Below are 25,395 nucleotides of genomic sequence, written 5' to 3'. Positions count from 1 at the left end.
GTCCCACTTTATTCTTTTGCATGTAGATATTCACATTTCCCAGTATGATCTGTTGAAAAGACTATTATTTCCTCATTGAATGATCTTGGCACTCTTGTAAAAAATCACCTAGCTATTTTTAAGTCGGTTTCCCTCTGGGCTCTCTATTTTGTTCCAATAGTCTATGTGTCTATATTTATACCAGTACTACAATATTTTGATTACTGCAGCTTTGTAATGATTACTATAGGGTTGTAATAAGTTTAAAAATCAGAAAGTATGGAACCTTCAACTTTGTTCTTTAGGATTGTTTGGCTACTCAAGGTCCCTTGAGATTCCATGTGAATTAAAGGATGGATTTGTTGGTTTCTAGGGGAAAAAAAGGAAAACATGCTGTTTGGAATTTTTTTTTTGGGGGGGTTGGAATTTGACATAAATTGCATTAAAGCTGTAGATTGCTTTGGGTAGTACTGCCATCTGAAAACATTAATTGTTCCAATCATGACTATGAGGTGTCTTTACATTTATTGATATCTTTAATTTACTTCCGCAAATATTTATAGCTTTTAGGGTACAAGTCTTTTGCCTCCTTGGTTAAATTTATGTCTATGTATTTTATTATTTTTGATGCTATTATAAATGGAACTACTTTAAAGATTTCTTTTTCATACTCTTCGCTGTTAATTTATAGAGACACAACTTTTTGTATATTTGTGTATATTGATTTTTATATCCTGCAACTTTGCTGAATTTTCTATCAAACATTTTTGGGTGTGAAACATCAGGTTTTACGACATTTAAGATCCTATTATCAGTGAGCAGAGGTTATTTATTTCCAATTTAGATGTCTTTTATTTTATTTTTCTTGACTAATTTCTCTGGCTTGGATTTCTAGTATTATGTTGAACAGAACTGGTGAAAGCACTTATCTTGTTTCTGATCTTAGAGGTAAAGCATTTAACTTTGACCAATAAGTATGTTAGCTGTGGTCTTTTCATATGTTGTCTTTATTATTTTGAGATAGTTTCCTTCCATTTCTAATTTGTGAAAGGATGTTGAATTTCATAAAGTAATTCTTCTGTATCAATTGAGATGATCAAGTAATTTCCCCCCCCTTCATCTTGTTAATGTGTTCTATTACATCAACTGATTTGTATGTTGAACCATCCCTGCATTGCAGGAATAAATCCTACTTGGTCATGGTATGCATGTATGCTAAATCACTTTAGTCATGTCCAACTCTGTGATCCCTTGGACTATAGCCTTCCAGGCTCCTCTATTAATGGGGTTCTCCAGGCAAGAATACTGGAGTGGGTTGCCATGCCCTCCTCCAGGGGATCTTCCCAACCCAGGGATCAAACTTCTCTATATGTCTCCTGCATTGGCAGGTGGGTTCTTTACCACTAGTGCCACCTGGGAAATCCAGTCATGGTATATAATTCTTATAATATTATTTTGAACTCTGTTTGTTACTATTTTGTTGAGAATGTCTGCATTGATATTCACTAGGCATATTGGTTTGTTGTTTTATTTCTTGTAGTGTCTTTGTCTGGCTTTGGTGTCTGGGTAGTGCTGGCATCATAAAAAAGGAGTTTGAAAGTCTTTGGTCCTCTTTGATTTTTTTGGAAGAGTTTAAAGAAGATTGCCATTGATTTTTTTTTTTTTTTTTGAAATTTGTCATTTTATTGGGAACAATCTACAGGTTTGCTCCCCACCACTAAACAGCTCTTTTAACCATCTTATATGCTCAAGATTCACTTAACAAGTTTAAAAAAAAAAAAAACATGCTGCAGGGCATAGGTGCCAAGAAAAAGTATAGAATTTCAGAGAGAACAGAAAGTTGCTTTGAACCCAGTGCTCTTTGGTGGCAACAAGAAAAAAGGACGGTGATGTCTCCAGACCCTCTGGATTCACAGCAGAAAACCAGAAGCAGGTTTGGAAAAAGGAATTCTCTTTAAACCCATGTTCAATAAAAGAAGAGATCTCTTCTTCTCTCTGGAGACTGGCTTCTTTCAACTGCAAAGCTGGCACCGGCAGGTCCACCATCAGGGGGGAAATAGATTTTCTTAAAGTGGGCTGAGCTGGGAGGCAGGTTGAAGAGCAATCCTGTGCTTCCGGCCATCTGGGCAGAGTTGCCATCCTCCCACGAGGCAGATTCTTGAGGATGGGTTAGGCATCTCTCTGGCTGGAGGAGACTTAGGAGGGGCTCATACTTCCCCTCAGGCTGGGGCTCCGGAACCAAGTGCCCAGTGGAAAAAGCATGAGGGTAGCCAGGCTCTGGGAAGCTGGGGCTGGCGAGGGAGGAGAAATGCCACAGCTCGCCAGGCTGAACGGAGGGGCCCCCAGTCAGGGACAGTGGGTACTGATCCATAGGCATGAGACCAGATCCATTCAAGCTGCAGCTGGCGGCGCCATTTGCAAAAGGTACTTCCGGCTGTGGCTTCGTCCACGGAGCAGAGAAACGCCACTGATTTGGAGGCATGTCACTATCATTCCTCAGCAGCATATCTCCACTCGGGCTGGAAGGGTTCTGTCCCTGGGGGCTCTTGACATTGCCCAGAGCTCTGGAGAAGTGTTCATCCACCACACTGCTAATGTCCCCTTGAAAATAGGTGAAAAGGACACAGCGGGAATTCCATTCAGTTTTAATAGGGCTCTGTGTGTGGACGGTGGTCTTCGTCATGTCTTCCATGGTGACTCAGGGGAGAGCTTAATTCTCGACCATCGGCGGCGGAGACACAGCAAGATGCTATGGCTGGTCGAAGGTGTGTTTTGCTGGCTGGAGCTGCCTGGCCTGCTTTAGAGCAGCTCAGTCTGCCATTGATTTTTTTAAATGTTCAGCAGTGAAGTCATCTGGTTTTGGAGTTTTCTGAAAGATTTTGCATTACTGATCCAGTCTCTTTACTAGTTATAGATCTGTTCATATTTTCAATTTATTCATATTCATTGTAAATTATAACCAAAAGAGAGTAGGGATGTCTAATATCCTGGAAACATACAGCCTACCAAGATTGAATCATGAATCCTTTCCCCCTTTTAATGGAGGAGGCTCTGACTTCACTTCCCAGGGATAGCTCTTCAATTGCTCCTATCAAAGATGCAAGGAATTCTTTCTATGAACACCTGATAAGTTTCACTGGCATTACCACAAAAGTGTGAGGCTCCTCAAAGACTGCAGTCTTCATTGTTTCTCTCTTACACACTAGTCTTTAAATAGAAGGTTGTCAAAAATCATCATGTAAAGGTTTCTACCAGCCTGTGGCTCTAGTAGCTTCTGCTCCAGATAAGCAGATTTTGGCAATAACTTTCTGGATTTACCTGTTTCACCAAATCTCAGGGTAGAAATTTGTCCTGCAAGTCATTTCTCTATGTCCAGAAACAAAACAAAACAAAACAAAACATACACACACACACATTGATTTATTTGTTTTTAATTTGTTCATTTTTTCATGTTGTAGTAATGAGAATGAAAACTTTTAACTTCTTCACCTGATGGCAGTAAAACCAGCAGTTCAAATTAGCTTAAATTTTGTTGTTGTTCTCTGGTTTCTCTATGAGATTTCTCAGTTGATAGTTACCTCTAATGGAAATTTCCCCTTTCCTCCACTTATGCTTTCCCTTAATGTTCCTTCTTACATGGTTTCTTGACTTTTTTCCTGAAAAAAAATTATATCATTTTAATTTTTGTCATTTTCACTCCCTTTCTGTCTGAGGTCTCCTGTTTTCTAATTGTAAATGCCAGAATTGCATTATGACAATTTTGTAGTTCACTTGTCCCTTCTTTCAGCATACCATACCTGGACATGAATTTAAAATAGGGAATGTTGACTCAAGTCTTTGAGAAAAATTGATTCTGTTGATCATTTCAAGGCTATTTTTGGCTGACCTTCCGAAAAAATTCTAATTCTGGGTTTTATGTGTATTTTCTTATTTAATGCTTATTTCTTGTCATTCCTTATCATTATGTTTTCATGTTTATAAATCATAAATATGGAAAAATTACTAATACAATCCATTCTTGAAAACTTCTTTGATACTTTAGCTTAACATTTTCAAAATTAATTCTTATTAAAAATTGAATTCAATCTTTGGTTTCTTTGGGATTATGCTACTGTATTATATTCTACTCTATCAATAAAAAGGAGAGAGAGATTACTAGAATAACTTTGGGCTTCTGTTAGATTCATGTAAATATTAAATTAATAACATTAAATTACTGAAAGGAATCGTGGATGTAAGACTTAATTATTGCATAAATTTGAGTGCATGTTACATTCAATAGAGCTGAAATCTTTAAACACTGAAAGAAATAAAGGTTCTGAGTTGTCCTTTAAATTTTCACTTTTTGTATGCTGCCTTTATACCCTATTAGTAAGATTGTAAGTCACGTGTGCGTCTTTAGCGAAACACTTGTGCACCGTTGTTGTGATAAATGCAGTGACCTGTGGAGGACTAAAAGGGGAAACACTAGCCTATAGTCTTTCTGAAAGCAGTATATAAGTATGGTATGGTTGAGTGAGTGAGGGAAAGTCACTTAGTAGTGTCCAACTCTTTGCAACCCCATGGACTGTAGCCTGCCAGACTCCTCTGTCCATGGTATTCTCTAGGTGGGTAGTGGTTCCCTTCTCCAGGGGATCTTCCCAACCCAGGGATCAAACCAAGTCTCCCACAGTGCAGGTGGATTCTCTACCATCTGGGCCACCTGGGAAGCCCAATGGCATGGTTAGTCTTATTTAGTTTGGTAGGGATCCTGACTAAATATTGAATATGAATTACCACAACATCATTGTACAGTTTAATTCAGGCTTTAGAAGGGAGTTACAATATATAAATATAGGCCTAACACGAGATTCAGTTCAGTTCAGTTGCTCAGTTGTGTCTGACTCTTTGTGACCACATGAATCACAGCACGCCAGGCTTCCCTGTCTTTCACCAACTCCTGGAGTTTACTCAAACTCATGTTCATTGAGTCGATGATGCCATCCAACCATCTCATCCTCTGTCATCCCTTTTCCTCCCGCCTTCAATCAGGGTCTATTCAAATGAGTCAGCACTTCGCATCAGGTGGCCGAAGTACTAGAGTTTCAGCTTCAACATCAGTCCCTCCGATGAATATCAGGACTGACTTCCTTTAAGATGGACTGGTTGGATCTCCTTGCAGTCCAAGGAACTCTCAAGAGTCTTCTCCAACACCACAGTTCAAAAGCATCAGTTCTTCGGCGCTCAGCTTTCTTTATAGTCCAACTCTTACATCCATACAGGACTACTAGAAAAACCATTGCTTTGACTAGACAGACTTTTGTTGGTAAAGTAATGTCTCTCCTTTTTAATATTCTGTTTAGGTTGGTCGTAACTTTTCTTCCAAGGAGCAAGTGTTTTTTTTTTTTTTTTTTTTTAATTTCATGGCTGCAGTCACCGTCTGTGAAATTCTGTAGTGATTTTGGAGCCCCCCAAATAAACTCTGTCACTGTTTCCACTGTTTCCCCATTCATTTGCCATGAAGTGATGGGACCAGATGCCATGATCTTCGTTTTCTGAATGTTGAGCTTTAAGCCAGCTTTTTCACTCTCCTCTTTTTCACTTTCATCAAGAGTCACTTTAATTCTTCACTTTCTGCCATAAGGGTGGTGTCATCTGCATATCTGAGGTTATTGATGTTTTTCCTGGCAATCTTGATTCCAGTTTGTGTTTCATCCAGCCAAGCATTTCTCATGATGTACTCTGTGTGTAAGTTAAATAAGCAGGGTGACAATATACAGCCTTGACTGATTCCTTTTCCTATTTAGAAACAATCTGTTTTTCCATGTCCAGTTCTAACTGTTGCTTCCTGACCTGCATAAAGATTTCTCAGGATTTCTCAAGGTGGTCTGGTATTCCCATCTATTTAAGAATTTTCCACAGTTTGTTGTGATCCATACAGACAAAGGCTTTGGCATAATCAATAAAGCAGAAGTAGATGTTTTTCTGGAACTCTTTCACTTTTTTGATGCTCCATCAGATGTTGGCAATTTGATTTCTGGTTCCTTTGCCTTTTCTAAATCCAGCTTGAACATCTAGAAGTTCACGGTTCACGTACTATTGAATCTTGGCTTGGAGAATTTTGAGCATTACTTTCTTAGTGTGTGAGATGAGTGCAATTGTGTGGTAGTTTGAACATTCTTTGGCATTGCCTTTCTTTTGCCTAACATTTGAGGTTACCGGTACCTTAAAACTAAATATAATTATCAAAATATGATGATTTCTTAATTATAATAATAAAATAATCCAATTGCAAACTAAAGCAATAGAAAATATATTGTGTTCATCCCTACTCTACTGTGTGTGAAACTTATGAGAAGGTTAGTCACAAAATACAGCAAATTACTTATAGACAAATCACCTGATAAACTGCTCTAGGTTTATTACTCTTAAAATCAATAAATCCCACAAAATCCAAAGAATTTAATTTCAGCTAGAGTTTTGCAAATGGAAACACCTATAAAGAGGCATATTTTAAGATCTAGTAATTCAGACACAGTTATCTCAGTTGGTAGATTTCATTAACTTGGATATAAATATATATATACACACAATTTATATGGATTTTTTTTGTTATAACAAAATACTGTTATATTTTGTTATAACAAAAATAAAATCCGTATAAATTGTACCTATATAATTAGAAGAAATGAGGTAGGGAATATATTTTCTAAGTCTATGCATTAGTCACTCAGTCATGTCCAACTGTTTGTGACTATAGCCTGACAAGCTCCTCTGTCCATGGGATTTCCCAGACAAGAATATCGGTGTAGGTTGTCATTTCCTACTCCAGGGATCTTCCCCACCCAGGGATTGAGCCCAGGTCTCTTGCACTGCAGGCAGATTCTTTACCATCTGAGCCACCGGGGAAGCCTTTTCTAAGTCTACATGTTTTAAGTATATCCTATTTAAAATATAGTAAAAGATATATATACATATTTAAATATATATGATATAGCAAAAATAGTGTTAGTGTTTAACACTTGGGTTAAAATTTTCTTAAAGAGATCATTTTATTTTCATAACATACAAATAGGAATGTAAAAAGACAGTGTTGTAAAGAAAAAATTAAACATTTAGAAGTTAAATACTAAAAAAACATAATGGGTTCTGGGTAAGTTTAATATAATTTTCAGTGAAATGCATTAATTCTAGACTAGAAGAAATCATGAGTTAGCTAAACAATAAAACAGAAACGTTTGTGAAATGAAAGTGAAGAGTGAAGTCACTCAGCCACTTCCAGCTCTTTGCAAGGCCATGGACAGTAGCCTACCAGGCTCCTCCATCCGTGGGATTTTTCAGACAGGTATACTGAGTGGGTTTTATTTAGAATTTTAAAAATATGTATATATTTTGTTGATATAGAGTTGACATGTAAAACATAAATTATTTAAAAAGAAAAACTCAAATAAACCAATAAAAGAAAAACTCAGACCATTAATACACTAAATTTAGGGTCCTGGTGCTAGATAATGTAAGTGCTTAGAAGTATTATTTTCAATGGGGAATTTTCATTTAGTTATTTTTCATATGTGCTTATTGAATTATAAAAGTCTTCAAATTACCTATTCAAAATATAACTGGGCTAAATCAATCATAACAGTAGGGGGGGAAATGACAATAAACAGGAATTAACTCACATTAAGATTTAATTGAGCTTACTCCAAGGGTTAGATATACATCTCTACATGAAACACATTAATATTAGATTGTGATAGGTTGGCAGGGATAAAAGTCTTGGGCCTAATGTTGACTTTTGAAAGAAAAACCTTTGTTTACCTAAATTATGGTAATATTTATTAACAATATTTTGAGCCAATTTAGTAACATTTACAGTAATAGAATAAAATTTTCTGGTACTAAAAATTTTTTCTCCTTAGGTATTCCAGATTTGCTATGGCTACTTTTAACTAGGATTTTTCTAAGAGTTATAAACAGAGAAAATATAAAAGCCTTATGTAAAGAATATGTAGATAAGTCTTGTAAATATTTTCTGGGAGTTACTTGTGTATATATCAGTAATTGAGAATATGGTTGTTTTTCTGTTTGACAGGACAGAGATGGAAACAAAGATATCATTTTAGCCTCACAAAGAGTAAGGTGACTAATTGCAATTCTAAGTACTACTAAATTATTATTGATTTTATATCCATTTAATTACTCAAACAATTAGGAGAAATTGAATAATACTTAGAATTTTTAATTCATCATCTTGCTTTTGACAAGGCCAGGACAGTGTTACACTTTCAATTACTAGCCCTCTCAGCACTCTTCATTTCAAAGTTTCTCTCAAATAAGGTCCATGAGTATACATTTCATCCATCATACATCCATATCCTTTCTGATAGGTATTGCATGATGATACCATCTTTTACTTTTTTCTTTTCTATTTCTCCCCTTAGGTCTGAAAATCAAAGGATGTAGTGGAGTTACAACTTCCATCTTATTCCACAAGTTCTGAGGCTTTGGTGAAATCAGGAAACCCATGGGAAGTTGGCCATCTATGACTTTGAACCCAATGCTACATTTTCTCATGAGATAATGCAAAATCTGAAAATTATAAACTACTGAATTTAACTTGAGGAAACATGAGTTTGGTTAGGAAAAAAAAATTACCCCTGAATAAAGAGTGTATTTCCGATTTTACTTTTTAGGAGACAGTGAGTTTTAAAGTTCATTGTTGAATTTAATTTTTCACGGACAATTTTGATCAGTACAGTGCAATTTGCATCAATCAATTTAATATCAATACAGATCTTAAAAAAAGGATAAAGAAATGGTTTGTTTACTGAGTGATGCATTTACAGAATCTTGTATCATATTTCTGAAAGATTCTAACCTCATCGTCATATTTATGATTTGGAGTAGAAATTGAAAATTGTCTCTATGACCTCCTACTTTATGTGGGATTTCCTACATTAATGCTATACATTAGAGTTTCCATTGTTTATATTTGATTTTAACATGACAAATGATCACAAGTAGATTTAAGAATGTTTGATTAAAAATAGAATTCTATAACGAATCAACTACATTAGTTTCTGAAACATTGGCACATTGCATTATTTATTTTATATATGACCCACCTCCTTACAGTATAAATTCATGTAGGCTTGCAAATGTTATCTATGTCCTACTTTCTCTAGGAAGTCTTTTTAAATGTGATTCATTCTATTTCTTGTACCTCTCTCTAACTTCTAACTCCTTCCCCATCATCTCCAAATATACATGGCTCCTATATATTTAGCAGGCCTCCCTGGTGGCTCAGAGGATAAAGTGTCTGCCTGCAATGTGGGAGACCCAGGTTCGATCTCTGGGCCAGGAAGATCCCCTGGAGAAGGAAAAGGCAACCCACTCCAGTATCCTTGCCTGGAGAATCCCATGGACGGAGGAGCCTGATAGACTACAATCCACGGGCTCACAGAGAGTTGGACACGACCGAGTAACTTCACTTATGTATTTAGCAATGCATTTCTTATTTGAATGTCATTTTCTTTCACTATAAACCCCTCAGATAATATCATCTTTGCTTCCACAACAGTTTTATTCAGCACTCACAGTTTAGTCATCCGTAAATCTGGATATTCACTTTATGTATTGTTCTTAACTTCACAACATTGAAGCTGTCTGTGGTCAATATGAATGAGTGATGTTGGCTTCATTTATTCCTTCATTTATAAACCTATTTATTTTTCAATGCATAAAGTATTGAGTGTTTTTTATAAGCCAACTAGTCTGTTCTAGGAACTTAGGTTTTAAGACAAGTACATTCTTTGTCCCCAAGCCTTATGTACATTTGGAGAAGAAAGCTATTGTATAAGTGAAGTGAAGCGAAAGTAACTCAGTTGTGTCCTACTCTTTGCAACCCCATGGACTATACAGTCCATAGAATTCTCTAGGCCAGAATAATAGTGGAATGAGTAGCCTTTCCCTGCTCTAGGGGATCTTTCCAACCCAGGGATCAAACACAGGTCTCCCACATTGCAGGTGGATTCTTTACCAGCTGAGCCACAAAGGAAGCCCATTGTATACAGTAATAAACTGTAAACATGAAACTTTACTAAAAATTACAAAAACAGAGTGAATAATCCTGGGAGCCAAAAGCTGAGAAGTCAGAAAATGACTCCCTGTCTTATGGACTGCAAAACCAAATACCATATCTAAGTGGCATAAACAAAGAAATGAATTTTCTCACAGTTCTGGAACCTGAAAAGTCCAAGGCCAAGGTGCTACTTTATTCCTGGTGAGAGCTCTTTCATAGATTACTGATGGCCACTTTTTTAGTGTGACTTTACAGGGCCTTTCCTTGGTCCCTGCATATGCAGTAAGAGATTTCAAGCTTTCTGTTGTCTCTTTTTATAAGGGCACTAATCCCACATGAGGACCCCACCCTCATAATATCTTATATCAGTAATTGTCACCCAGAGAACCATCCCAAAATATCATCACATTGGCCTTTCAGTTCAGCTCAGTTCAGTCGCTCAGTCTTGTCTGACTCTTTATGACCCCATGAATCGCAGCATGCCAGGCCTCCCTGTCCATCACCAACTCCCAGAATTCACTTAGACTCACGTCCATCGAGTCAGTGATGCTATCCAGCCATCTCATCCTCTGTCATTCCCTTCTCCTCCTGCCCCCCAATCCCTCCCAGCATCAGAGGCTTTTCCAATGAGTCAACTCTTCGCATGAGGTGGCCAAAGTATTGGAGTTTCAGCTTTAGCATCAGTCCTTCCAAAGAAATCCCAGGGTTGATCTCCTTCAGAATGGACTGGGTGGATCTCCTTGCAGTCCAAGGGACTCTCAAGAGTCTTCTTCAACACCACAGTTCAAAAGCATCAATTCTTCAGCGCTCAGCTTTCTTCATAGTCCAACTCTCACATCCATACATGACCACTGGAGAAACCATAGCCTTGACTAGACGGACCTTTGTTGGCAAAGTAATGTCTCTGCTTGTGAATATGGTATCTAGGTTGCTCATAACTTTTCTTCCAAGGAGTAAGTGTCTTTTAATTTCAGGGCTGCAGTCACCATTTGCAGCAATTTTGGAGTCCAAAAAAATAAAGTCTGACACTGCTTACACTGTTTCCCCATCTATTTCCCATGAAGTGATGGGACCAGATGCCAAGATCTTCCTTTTCTGAATGTTGAGCTTTAAGCCAACTTTTTCACTCCACTTTCACTTTCATCAAGAGGCTTTTTAGTTCCTCTTCACTTTCTGCCATAAGTGTGGTGTCATCTGCATATCTGAGGTTATTGATATTTCTCCCAGCAATCTTGATTCCAGCTTGTGCTTCTTCCAGGCCAGCGTTTCTCATGATGTACTCTGCATATAAATTAAATTGGCCTTTAGGCATCAACATATGAATTTTAAGAAAGCATAAACATCCAGTTCATATTGTGCTCTAACAAAGTTTGCATTTTTACTGATACTTAAATGTGAAGCGTGGGTAAACTCTGGGAGTTGGTGATGGACAGGGACGCCTGGCATGCTGCAGTCCATGGGGTCACAAAGAGTTGGACATGACTGAGTGATTGAACTGAACTGAAAAGTGAAGAGAAGTGTCAGTGCTAAGGTATATAAAAATGTTTTTATGAAGGCTTGGGTTAGAAAACAAAGCTCATTTGATTAACTAAAGAAAACCTAATCATGTTAGAGCCTGGTAAACAAGCAGAAAATGAAGGTGAAGTTGCTCAGTCCTGTCCAACTCTTTGCAACCCCATGGACTGTAGCCTACCAGGCTCCTCTGACCATGGGATTTTCCAGGCAAGAGTACTGGAGTGGGTTGCCATTTCCTTCTCCAGGGATATTCCCGACCCAGGGATGGAACTCAGGTGTCCCTCATTGCAGGCAGACACTTTACACTTTGAGTCACCAGGGAAACAAACAGTGGAGTGGCATAAAATATAGATAAAAGAGAGGGAGAGGTCATATCATAAGATTTATAATATTGGACTCAATTCTAAAAGAAAAATAGTAGTGATAGAGTTCAAGCAGGGGAGTGCCATAATCTCCTATGTTCCTTTTAAATATATTAGTGCAAATTAAGTCTGAAAGCACATGAGAGTATATGCAAGAAATAATTGTGGTTTGTATTAGAACAGTTCTAACAAAGTTGAAGATAAGTGAAAAACCTTGAGAAATATTCAGGCTTTAGCAATCAATTAACCTGTAATCAGGAGGGTGTGAAAATGAATGCTTCTCTTTCTATAAAGTTCATATTTCTGGCATGAAAATATCCTGGTATATTACTGCCATACAGTAAGACAGGAACTTTTAGAGGGGTGTGAACATGAAGTCCATTTCTGAATGTTGTTCCTAATTTTGGAAAAATGTGTCTTTTTCTTGGACTAATTTCACTATCTTGAACTGAGAACTCCCCAGATTACATAAAGATTGAGACCCTGGCATAACATTTTCACCACCTTCAGAAAGAACTAGAGTCCTATGCCTGACTCAGGATCCTAGAATTGGGCCCTTGCCATTTCCCAAGAAGGGAGTTCACTAATTTATACCGAGCATGAAATCAGAATAGGCAACTGAGTGCAAATCACATTTTCTAGTAACTGCAAGTCTCAGTTTTATCTGCCCCCCAATTTTGAACATCAAAATGTTGCATGTTCATGAATTTTCTCTCATTCGAACATTCTATGCCCCCAGAGTCACTCCTCTCTTCTGAATCGCTATTACACTTTCTAAACTACTTCTGCATTATCTTTGGAAATTATGATATTCGCTTTTCCTTTTAATGATCTAGTTCTTTAAACTGATCAGCATCTTGGCCCCTACCCCAAATTAATCTTTACCTGTCATCATAGGTAATGCTTGTTATCACCACTAGCTGCAACTATGGTTCATTCATATGGTAGTTTTATGTATTAACATAGCTAGGCTATCAGTTCAGTTCAGTTCAATCGCTCAATCATGTCCGGTTCTTTGTGACCCCATGGACTTCAGCATGCCAGGCCTCCATGTCCATCACTAACTCCTGGAGTTCACTCAAACTCATGTCCATTGAGTCGGTGATGCCATCCAGCCATCTCATCCTCTGTCATCCCCTTCTCCTCCCATTTTCAATCTTTCCCAGCAGAAGGTTCTCTTAAATGAGTTACTTCTTCACCTGATGTGTCAGGTGGTCAAATTATTGGAGTTTCAGCTTCAACATCAGTCCTTCTAATGAATATTCAGGACTGATTTCCTTTAGGATGGACTGGTTGGATCTCCATACTATCCAAGGGACTCTCAAGAGTCTTCTCCAACACCACAGTTCAAAAGCGTTAATTCTTCAGCGCTCAGCTCTCTTTATAGTTCAACTCTCACATCCATACATGACTACTGGAAAAATTATAGCTTTGACCAGATGGACCTTTGTTGGCAAAGTAATGTCTCTCTTTTTTAATATACTGTCTAAGTTGGATGTAACTTTTCTTCTAAGGAGCAAGCGTTTTTTACTTCCGCAAATAAACTCAGTCACTGTTTCCACTGTTTCTCCATCTACTTGCCATGAAGTGATGGGACCAGATGCCATGATCTTAGTTGTCTGAATGTTGAGTTTTAGGCCAACTTTTTCACTCTCCTCTTTCACATTCATCAAGAGGCTCTTTAGTTCTTCATTTTCTGCCATAAGGGTGGTATCATCTGCATATCTGAGGTTATTGATATTCCTCCCAGCAATCTGTATTTCAACTTGGCTATATCCAGCCCAGTATTTTTTATGATGTACTCTGCATATAAGTTAAATAAGCAGGGTGACAATATACAGCCTTGACGTACTCCTTTCCTGATTTGTAACCAGTCTGTTGTTTCATGTCCAGTTCTAACTATTGCTTCCTGACCTGCATATAGGTTTCTCAAGAGGCAGGTCAGGTGGTCTGGTATTCCCATCTCTTTCAGAATTTTCCACAGTTTGTTGTGATCCATACAGTCAAAGACTTTGGCATAGTCAATAAAACAGAAGTATTTTTCTGGAACCGTCTTGCTTTTTCGAAAACCAACGGATTTGGCAATTTGATCTCTGGTTTCTCTGCCTTTTCTAAATCCAGCTTGAACATTTGGAAGTTCATGGTTCATGTACTATTGAGGCCTGGCTTGGAGAATTTTAAGCATTACTTTGCTCATATGTGAGATGAGTGCAATTGTGCTATAGTTTGAGCATTGTTTGGCATTGCCTTTCTTTGGGATTGGAATGAAAACTGACCTTTTCCAGTGCTGTGGCCACTGCTGAGTTTTCCAAATTTGCAGGCATATTGAGTACAGCACTTTCACAGCATCATCTTTTGGGATTTGAAATAGCTCAACTGGAATTCCATTTCCTCCACTAGCTTTGTTCATAGTGATGCTTCCTAAGGCCCACTTGACTTCACATTCCAGGATGTCTGGCTCTAGATGAGTGATCATACTATCATGATTATCTGGGTCATGAAGATCTTGTTTGTATAGTTCTTCTGTATTTTTGCCACCTCTTCTTAATATCTTCTGCTTCTGTTAGGTCCATACCATTTCTGTCGTTTATTGTGCTTATCTAAGAATGAAATGTTCCCTTCAAGAATATGTTTAATTTTCTTGAAGAAATCTAGTCTTTCCCATTCTATTGTTTTCCTCTGCTTCTTTGCACTGATCACTGAGGAAGGCTTTCTTATCTCTCCTTGCTATTCCTTGGAAATCTGCATTCAAATGGGTATATCTTTCCTTTTCTCCTTTGCCCTTTGCTTCTCTTCTTTTCACAGCTATTTGTAAGGCCTTGTCAGACAACCTTTTTGCCTTTCTTTTTCTTGGGCGTGGTCTTGATCCCTATCTCCTGTACAATGTCATGAATAATCTTTGTCCATAGTTCTTCAAGTCCTCTGTCTATCAAATCTAATCCCTTGAATCTATTTCTAACTTCCACTGTATAATTGTAAAATGTGGTCCACTGGAGAAGGGAATGGCAAACCACTTAAGTATTCTTTCCTTGAGAACCCTATGAATAGTATGAAAAGGCAAAAATATAAGACACCAAAAAATCAACTCCCTAAGTTGGTAGGTACCCAATATGCTCCTGGAGATCAGTGGAGAAATGACTCCAGAAAGAATGAAGTGACAGAGCCAAAGCAAAAACAGCACCCAGTTGTGGATGTGACTGGTGATGCAAGTAAAGTGTGATGCTGTAAAGAGAAATATTGCACAGGAACCTGTAATGTTAGGTCCATGAATCAGGCAAATTGGAAGTGTTCGAACAGGTGATGGTGAGAGTAAATGTTGACGTTTTAGGAATCAGCAAACTAAAATGGGCTGGAATGGGTGAATTTAACTCAGATGACCATTATATCTACTACTGTAGACATAGTATATATACAAGATATACTATACTTCTATATCTATAAGAATCCCTTAGCAGAAATGGAGTAGCCATAATAGTCAACAAAAGAGTCTGAAATGCAGTACTTAGATAATATCTCAAAAACAACAGAATGATCTCTGTTCGTTTTCAAGGCAAACCATTCAATATCACAGTAATCTAAATCTGTGCCCTGACCAGTAATGCTGAAAAAGCTGAAGTTGAATGGTTCTATGAAGACCTACAAGACCTGCTAGAACTAACACCCAAAAAAGATGTCCTCTTCATTATAGGGGACTGGAATGTAAATGTAGGAAGTCAAGAAATACCTGGAGTAATAGGCAAATTTGGCCTTAGAGTATAGAATGGAGCAGGGCAAAGTCTAACAGAGTTTTGCCAAGATAACACACTGGTCATAGCAAACACCCTCTTTCAGCAATGTAAGAGAAGATTCTACACATGGACATCATGAGATGGTCAATACTGAAATCAGATTGATTATATTCTTTGTAGCCAATGATGGAGAAGCTCTATACAGTCAGCAAAAACAAGACCAGGAGCTGACTGTGGCTCAGATCATAAACTCCTTAATGTCAAATCCAGACTTAAATTGAAGAAAGTAGGGAAAACCACTAGACCATTCAGGTATGACATAAATCAAATCCCTTAGGATTATACAGCTAGGTTATAGTACCCAATTATTCAAACAAAATCTAATCTGCTATTGCTGTGAAGGTATTTTGTAGATACTTTAAAGGATGACCTTGATAATATCAGTGGACCTCATCCAATCAATTGAAAGGCCACATATGAAAAAATGTAGTTTTCCTACAGAAGAAAGAATTCTACCTCAAGTCTTTGGCATCAGCTCTTAGCCAAGAGAGGTATCATTCTGCCAGTTTACCCTGTGAATTTCAGATTTGCCAGCCCCAGAAATGAATTACATAAGCCTATTTCTTTGAAATAATTCTCCTCCCTCTCATCTCTCTCTTCCTCTCTCCTCTTTCCCTGCCCCTCTCTCTCTTTCTTTTTTCTCTCTCCTCCTCCTTCTATCATTCATAAGTGTGTATGTGTGTGTGTGTGTGTGTGTGTGTGTGTATGCACATCTGTAGTGATTGCCAAAAAGTTCATTCAGGCATTCCTGTATGATGTTATGAAAAAATCCAAATGAGATTTTTTACCAACCCCATATTTATATGTGTGTGTGTGTGTGTGTGTATAGTATTGATACCTTTAGATAGATCTGATTATAAATGTATAGAGATTTATAAATTTATACATAGACACTCATAAATACACACTAACACCCATATCTCACTGGTTCTGCTTCTACTTTTCTGGAGAACCCTGACTAGCACAACATCTCTCTCTCTCTGAGCTCTACTTAATGTTCTTTTAACTCCAGTAAGATTGATCACTTCTTCTTTCACTTATTTCTGTGCCTTTGATTTTCTCTCTTCTTCCCTTACCCAGTTTAAATTTCATAAAATTAAAATAATCACTCCCTTGAATATATATGCTCAGTTGCCTTTTCTCATGTGTTCTTATTCATATATTAATTTGGAAATTTTACATTCTTGGTTAAGGCTAACTCAACACAACTCTGCATACACACCTGCAGCCATTCAAGTGACCGTAGATGGGGAAAAGCACCATAGAGTCACACTGATTTGCCTCATGTTAAATTCATGACTAAGAAGCTCATGTGGGCTCATAATGTTTCTTGTCCATTTACATTCCCAATCTCCTAGATGGGTGGTTTACATCTTTTCTACTCGAATGACTGCCAGATCCACATTCTGCCCTAATACCCTTTTCACCCATCAAATTCTTGAGATAAATGATTGAACTCAGACGTAATGTAACAATAACATCTGCATTAATCAAGAATGTATTTAGCTATAAACAAGAGACAACTCCTTCATATAACACCTGCTGCTCCCACTAGATGCTGTTTTCATAAATCCAGGCAGAAGAAGAGGGAAAGGCCAGAAAACATAGAGGGCAAAAGACAAAAGCATCATACCAAGAGAATTTGCCTATTTTAAAAGATGTTTTCCAGAAGTTTCCACAAGTGTCTTTCATATAAATATCATGGATTAGACTTGAGTTACATAGTCACTTCCAATTGCAAGGCAATCTAGGGAGCTGATTATCTTTAACATTGCTGCAAAGAACAAATTCAGTGTTTTCGGCTGTTTCATCTGGGATTTTTTTTTTTATATAAAGAAAAGCGAAAGTGAAGTTGCTCAGTAGTGTCCGACTCTTTGCAACCCCATGGACTGTAGCCTATCAGGCTCCTCCATCCATAGGATTCTCCAGGCAAGAGTACTGGAGTGGGTTGCCATTTCCTTCTCCAGGGGATCTTCCTGACCCAGGGATCGAACCCGGGTCTCCCACATTGTAGGCAGACGCTTTACCATCTGAGCCACCTGGGAAGTCCTTATAAAGAAAAAAGGGATAATAAATGTTAGATAGCAATCGACAGTTTCATATAAACTACAAATATTATGCATATAAATTGCAATAATGGGATTATTATTTTGCTGAAAATGCAGTATACAAAAATCAATCAACAGTTTATTATAATTATTTAAAATATTTACAAAGTATTAGTGAGCATACCTGTTCATCTGCTCAGTCATGTCTGACTCTTAGAGACCCCATGATCTATAGCCCACCAAGTTCCTCTATGGAATTTCCAAGGCAAGAATATTGGAGTGGGTTGCCATTGCCTTCTCCAGCAAAGTGTAGGGTATGTACTAATAATTTGAATACCAATAAAAGATTTTATATGTTAGTAACTTCCAGTCCCATCACTCCATGGGAAATAGATGGGGAAACAGTGTAAGCAGTGTCAGACTTTATTTTGGGGGGGCTCCAAAATCACTGCAGATGGTGACTGCAGCCATGAAATCAAAAGACGCTTACTCCTTGGAAGAAAAGTTATGACCAACCTAGACAGCATATTCAAAAGCAGAGACATTACTTTGCCAACAAATGTCCATCTAGTCAAGGCTATGGTTTTTCCAGTAGTCATGTATGGATGTGAGAGTTGGACTGTGAAGAAGGCTGAGCGCTGAAGAATTGATGCTTTTGAACTGTGGTGTTGGAGAAGACTCTTGAGAGTCCCTTGGACTGCAAGGAGATCCAACCAGTCCATTCTGAAGGAGATCAACCCTGGGATTTCTTTAGAAGGAATGATGCTAAGGCTGAAACTCCAGTACTTTGGCCACCTCATGTGAAGAGTTGACTTATTGGAAAAAACTCTGATGCTGGGAGGGATTGGGGGCAGGAGAAGAAGGGGACAACAGAGGATGAGATGGCTGGATGGCATCACTGACTCGATGGACGAGAGTCTGAGTGAACTCCGGGAGTTGGTGATGGACAGGGAGGCATGCTGTGATTCATGGGGTCACAAAGAGTCAGACATGACTGAGCGACTGAACTGAACATCGTTTTAGGAATTCTAAGTGATAGAATTCCATTCTCCATAATAAAGATAGATTAATTCAATGAGAAAGCGTAACATATAGAAAAATAAAATTTCTTCATAAAGATACCTACAACAAAATTTGAGTAAATTTAGAGTCTATTAATTCCCAGTTTGATAAGAGTGAAATAAAGTTTTAGTGTTTTATTAATTTTGTGGGGGAATGGGAGAAAAAAAATTTTAAACAAAATTATTCTAAAGAAGTCTAGAGTAAAATGTATGAAATGATAGAAATCCAATGCCAAAAAATATAAATAATTCTAAACAACTGCACTACCAGATCTTACAATTTATTATAAAATTACAATAGGCAAAAGAGAAAGATCAATGTTACAAAATGGAAGGTGAAAGGAAGAAAATATATATATCAACTAAATATTAGATGTTTGATAAATACTTGATTTTAATTAAACTGTACATTTTAATTTTACCATGTCCTCCTTCTTCCAAAAAATGGAGACTTCTGAAGTATAGCTGTGGGCCTCCAATTAAGAGAAATGCACTTATATGTTAGATTATTTAAAAAGAGTTAAAAAGTATCTTCTGATTTTTGAGTTAATTTTTTTTTTTTTTTTTACTGTATACTCTCTTAACCCTTGGAACCTATAAAATAATATATTGCAATCTCTAAAAAGTATTAAAAAGTACAGTGGAGGTGACAATTTCATAAGTTCTATAGAGATAGCAATATTGTTGCAGGCAGTAGTCTAAATAAGTGTTTATAAAGAATTTTATATTTAAAATGAATTCTAAAAAATAATCAATTGCCCAATCCAAAAATTTGAGTAGGGCAGTAGAGATTAAGGTAGAAGCAGGGCTAAGTCTTTCTTTCCCAAGCTAGCTCTTGACTCTGTCATTGCTTTTCAAACTCTCATCTATATTCAGGCCCAGTGCCCAGTCTTCTTAAATCAGAATTCTTACGTTGGGATTATTGACAACCCAATATTACCTTTCTTTTACCTGTATTATGTCCCTCTGCTGCCCTCATCTGGTAAACTCTGATTCAACTTCTATATGGTTGAAACTTCCTCTTAGGGAAATACTCTGCATTTTAAACAGTTTTGTAGGGTTTTTTTTTTGTTTGTTTGTTTGTTTTGTTTTAATCAGTATGTGTTGAGTTTTGACTTTTTCAAGTCTTTGTAAAAATATATATATTTACAGGAGATTAACAAGGCAAAATGACAAAGCATTTTGGTTTTTGTCATATGAGCCAGTTGCACTGAAATTATAACCATAATTATGGTAGCAGAAAACAACTTCAACCCAATTCTCTTGTGACATAAAAAGAGGCAGAGATTTCAGGTATCAGTATTCACAGTACATTCTTATTTTCAAAGTAGGTCTATATAGATATAAATGTTTCAAGACTTGTAATTCCAGCCCATTCCACTAGGCTGTGGTTTGATAGGTTGAATAGATTTTGAGTAATTATGATTCTACTAAATTTTTTTATACAAAATCTCATTTTGAATAAAATGGTCATAGATTAAATTTAACTACACAAGCATGTAGTAAAGTATGCAGGCTTCTCTGATGACTCAGAAGGTAAAGAATCTGCCTGAAATGGGTGAGACCTGGGTTCTACCCTGGGTCAGGAAGATTCCCTGGAGAAGGGACTGGCTACCAAACTCCAGTATTCTTGCCTGGAGAATTTCATGGACAGAGGAGCCTGATGGGCTACAGTCCAAGGGATTGCATAGAGTTGGACATGACTGAATGACTAACACTTTCATTTTTATAGTATAGTGTGTTCTTCTTTATTTGTTGTAATTTGTTCTGTATACTTATTAATGTTGACTGTGTGTGTACATGCTCAGTCATGTCTGACTCTTTATGACCCCATGGACTGTAGCCTGCCAGGCTTCTGTGCCCATGGAATTTTACAGGTAAGAATACTGGAGTGTGTTGCCATTTCCTTCTCCAGGGGATCTTCTCAATCCAGGGATAAAACTGGTATTTCTTGGGACTCTTGTATTGGCAGGCCAAATCTTTACCCCTGTGCTAAATTGCATCAAGGACAAAACTATGGGAGGATTTAATTCAATCTATGTCTTTACAAATTTCTTATTCTCTTTAAGAAAACTAAAACTCAAAGATTAAAATATAGGAATATTTATATCTAAGTATCTCATATATCTTATTTAATTTTTAAAAGTTTTGGGAGATACCACATTATGTCATGTCTGAATTGTTAGATGAACAGTATTATGTGTGGGATACTGTGTGATTCATGCTTTAAAAAATATATCTCCTTTGTTTTATAGTCCTAAGAATCAACAGAGTAACTGTCATCAAGTTGTTCATTATCCCCAACTAAATATTTTTCTAAGGGCTATAAAAGTTTCAGTCATATTCAGCTTTAATAGATATAATCAGTATTACTTGAGAATGGATTTATTTTCCAGTTTTAGCCTTAATAGAATCATACTGTTCCTATAAAAATATTTTACATAGGATAAAAAATTTTTTTTAAAAAATTTGAGCTTCTAAACAACAATAGAGTATGATACGTTCTTCACAATTTATCCCAAGTTCATTGTAGTGCCCATCTACATATACTTAGAAACCATAGGGGGAAATAACCAAATCATAGTTGCTGTAGTGAGGGATCTAAAGATCTAACCTAAGAAAAACTGGAGACAAGGTAGCAATGGAAAAGAAGCATAGTAAATTCCCCCAGGTGTGTAAATGTGAGTCCTGGATGAAAGTCAGGATATGCAAATAGTGAAAATATCTGGCTTGAGAAGTGAAGAGAGGAAGATGGGATGATGAGGTCTCTGATCCTAGAGAAGTTTTGAAGATAGAGCTGCAGTGTTCAGGAAAGTAAGTTAGTGGACTAAGAGCTAGAACTGAACTGAGGAGACAATATCTAAATTGAACAAGGATATTAAAATGAGGTTAAAAGTTAAAGGTAAATGCAGAAGCTATGAACTGGAGGATTCAAGGAGAAGCTGTAGTAACTCAGAATGAAACTTTTCATGCAGTCTATTGTTCATTTGCTGAGAGTAAAAAGTCAAGGTAATTCTTTCTGCTAGTTTCAGTCTCACTGCTTTTAAAATAGGCTTGCCACAGCTGCCCAGTTCAGTTCAGTTCAGTTCAGTCGCTCAGTCGTGTCCGACTCTTTGCGACCCCATGAATCGCAGCACGCCAGGCCTCCCTGTCCATCACCATCTCCCGGAGTTCACTCAGACTCACGTCCCTCCAGTCCGTGATGCCATCCAGCCATCTCATCCTCAGTCATCCCCTTCTCCTCCTGCCCCCAATCCCTCCCAGCATCAGAGTCTTTTCCAATGAGTCAACTCTTCGCATGAGGTGTCCAAAGTATTAGAGCTTCAGCTTTAGCATCATTCCTTCCAAAGAAATCCCAGGGTTGATCTCCTTCAGAATGGACTGGTTGGATCTCCTTGCAGTCCATGGGACTCTCAAGAGTCTTCTCCAACACCACAGTTCAAAAGCATCAATTCTTCGGCGCTCAGCCTTCTTCGCAGTCCAACTCTCACATCCATACATGACCACAGGAAAAACCATAGCCTTGACTAGACGGAACTTAGTTGGCAAAAGCGCAGGCGGCTGCGAGCTGGCTCACTAAGCACGGCCTAGAGGAGCTACCCTACGTCCGAGGTCAGTGGCGGCCAGGAGGAGGCACCCTGTGTCCGAGATCAGGGGCTGCCAGGAGAAGCCACCTCGCACCCAAGGCCAGGGGCGGTGACCTTGAGGAGCCACCCCCAGCCCGAGGCCAGGGGCGGCAGCTGGGAGGAGCAACCCCAGCAGTGGTGGCTGCGCAGGCACAGGAGGGCCTAGAGGAGCTATCCCACGTTGAAGGTCAGGAACGGTGGCGGTAAAGAGATACCCCTTGTCCAAGGTAAGGAACAGCAGCTGTGCTTTGCTGGAGCAGCCTTGAAGAGATACCCCACACCAAGGTAAGAGAAACCCAAGTAAGATGATAAGTGTTGCAAGAGGGCATCAGAGGGCAGACACACTGAAACCATACTCACAGCTGCCCAAGGAACAATAAATGCTCTAACAACTTTTGGAAACTTAAAGTATCTATATAAATAAATCATTTGCATTTTGCTTTGGTTTCTTCTATCCTCTTTTCTTCTCTCACTTCTCCTATTATTTCTTGTCTTCTCCCTTCACTTCTCTTGCTTTCTTTTGCTTTTACTTTTCTCCATGACTTCTTTTTATCTTTCACTTACTATGTCTATAGTGAAGTTGCTCAGTCATGTCTGACTCTTTGTGACCCCATGGACTGTAGCCTGCCAGGCTCCTCCTTTCATGGGATTTTCCAGGCAAGAGTACTGTAGTGGATTGCCATTTCCTTTTCCAGGGGATGTTCCCAACCCAGGGATTGAACCTGGGTCTCCGGCATTGCAGGCAGATGCTTTACTGTCTGAACCACCAGGGAAGTCCTCTATTATGTGTGTCTATACTGTCTCAGCAGAGAAGGCAATGGAAGGAGGAGCCTAGCGGGCTGCAGTCCATGGGGTCGCTAAGATTCGGACACGACTGAGCGACTTCACTTTGACTTTTTACTTTCATGCATTGGAGGAGGAAATGGAAATCCACTCCAGTGTTCTTGCCTGGAGAATCCCAGGGAAGGGGGAGCCTGGTGGGCTGCTGTCTATGGGGTCACACAGAGTCGGACACGACTGAAGTGACTTAGCAGCAGCAGACTGTCTCAGTATTAGTTTCTCTGCTGGTAGTATAAAACCTACCCAATTTCAGATAATCTCATCAGATTAAACTTCCTAAAACAAAATTCTGGCCTCATAAATTCACATCTTAAAATGAATTATAAAGTAGCTTATTACCTATTGAAAATATTTACAAATTTCCAGGCTTGGAGGATCCCCCATAATTTACTCTTAATTTATTTTTCAGGCTATAATCCCTATTCTCTTGGATTTATAATATTATAATGAAACAAATATTTTAATATCTCTCAGCCTTGCCTTATGCCAGTGTCTCTGAAACTTTTCCTCAAAGTTCTGCTATTAACAGAATCAAGCTAACACATATTCAAATTGTCCTGAAGAGAATAAGGAAATTGCTGGAGGACTGTGTTATATAATTATGGTCTCATATATCCAATTTTAAAGTAAGAAATTGCATTTGTTAGTATCAGGGGGAAGGCAAAACCCCAAAATTTCTAATATGAGAGATGTTTTGCTAAATCTACCATCTTTTGAAAAATAAGACTATTAAAGGCTGTTGACTTTCTATGATTGTTACAACACACAGCTTTCTTATATTCTTTTATTTTTGTCAATATTTTGGAGCCATAATTCATTTAACCTGTGATTATTTTATTTTTCACTATTTCACAAGTTGACTCAGAATTATTGTAGGTACACAAAGTTCAGAAGCCTGCTAAATATATAGTATCATGAAAATTAATCAGGCCACTGATGTTAGGAATCTCAATAAATAAGTCTTTCCAATGGGAGGTCCAAACACTTTTTATATGGCACATGAATGGGGCACAAATGATGGAATCTATGACAATCCTTTGGAGAAGGAAATGGCAACCCACTCCAATACTCTTGTCTAGAGAATTCCGTGGACAGATGAGCCTGGTGGGCTGCTGTTCATAGGGTTGCATAGACTCAGACATGACTGAAGCAATTTAGCAGCAGCAGCACGACAATCCTTAGTCTTTTAGAGAAATAGTTTTCAAATAATATTTAATTGTGAAAAAATGATTGATAATGGTCTCTACTTAACTTTCATCACATGTAATTAAATTAGATGTTTTAAATGGCCACTAGTATCTATGATGTTTTTTCTGCCAACTCATAATCTTCATTTTAATGATTTTGCAGATGATCTATATAGTAAAAACACTAAAAAAATTGCCTTATAGTATTTTAAACCTCAAATTAATTTGCATTTTTGAGCTCAACAATAATATGCAGTATATGAATTAATTCTTGCCTGGAAATCCCATGGACAGAGGAGCCTGGTGAACTGTAGTCTCATGGGTCACAAAAGAGTTGGACACAACTTAACAACCAGAACAACAAACCTAAATTATTTCATCTTATGTGCTATTCATCCATCTCGGCATAACACACCAGGCCAACATTTTATGACTTTAAATAAAAAGTTACTATTGTCTATTACAGTACTGTGAATTGACAAGGTGAAGCTAACTAGTTCTTTTCTAAGTATTTTTATTTATGTATTTTATTTGCCTGTGCTGGATCTTAGTTGTGGCATGTGGGACCAAAGATCTTCACTGTGGTATGCAGAATCTTTAATTGAAGTATTTGATCCTGAGCAGGGATTTGAATCCAAGCCCTGTGCATTGGGAGCATGGAGTGTTAGCTACTGGGCACCAAGGAAGTCCATAAGCAGGTCTTATTGATGATTTTCATACAGTTTCCATCAGATAGTGGCTTTAGACATGCAGCCTCTCAATTAGACTTGAATGTTCAAGAGGAAAAACTTGCATGGCTGGCAATTGATGCTGACTGCTGACTCAGACCTGAGTTAGGTTTGGCAAATGAAGTATCTACTAATGACATTTCCATTTGGCTTGAGTCTCTCAACATATGGTGTCTGAGTTCTAAAAGAGTGTCTCCAAAT

The 25,395-nt window shown here is 37.9% G+C and overlaps 1 protein-coding gene across 1 annotated transcript; it reads right to left on the bottom strand.

The window, feature by feature from the left end:
• Positions 1 to 1,631: 1,631 nt before the first annotated feature.
• Positions 1,632 to 2,783, bottom strand: LOC120879305 (transcription cofactor vestigial-like protein 1). Its single transcript, XM_040262272.1, has one exon. The coding sequence runs from the start codon at positions 2,669 to 2,671 to the stop codon at positions 1,946 to 1,948; it is 726 nt and encodes a 241-aa protein (XP_040118206.1). The 5' UTR covers positions 2,672 to 2,783; the 3' UTR covers positions 1,632 to 1,945.
• Between the last annotated feature and the right edge of the window lie 22,612 nt (positions 2,784 to 25,395).

This window comes from Oryx dammah, unplaced genomic scaffold, assembly GCF_014754425.2.
Source record: "Oryx dammah isolate SB20612 unplaced genomic scaffold, SCBI_Odam_1.1 HiC_scaffold_20, whole genome shotgun sequence".
In the NCBI taxonomy this organism is placed as follows: Eukaryota; Metazoa; Chordata; class Mammalia; order Artiodactyla; family Bovidae; genus Oryx; species Oryx dammah.
This window is presented reverse-complemented; position numbering and strand designations above follow the sequence as displayed.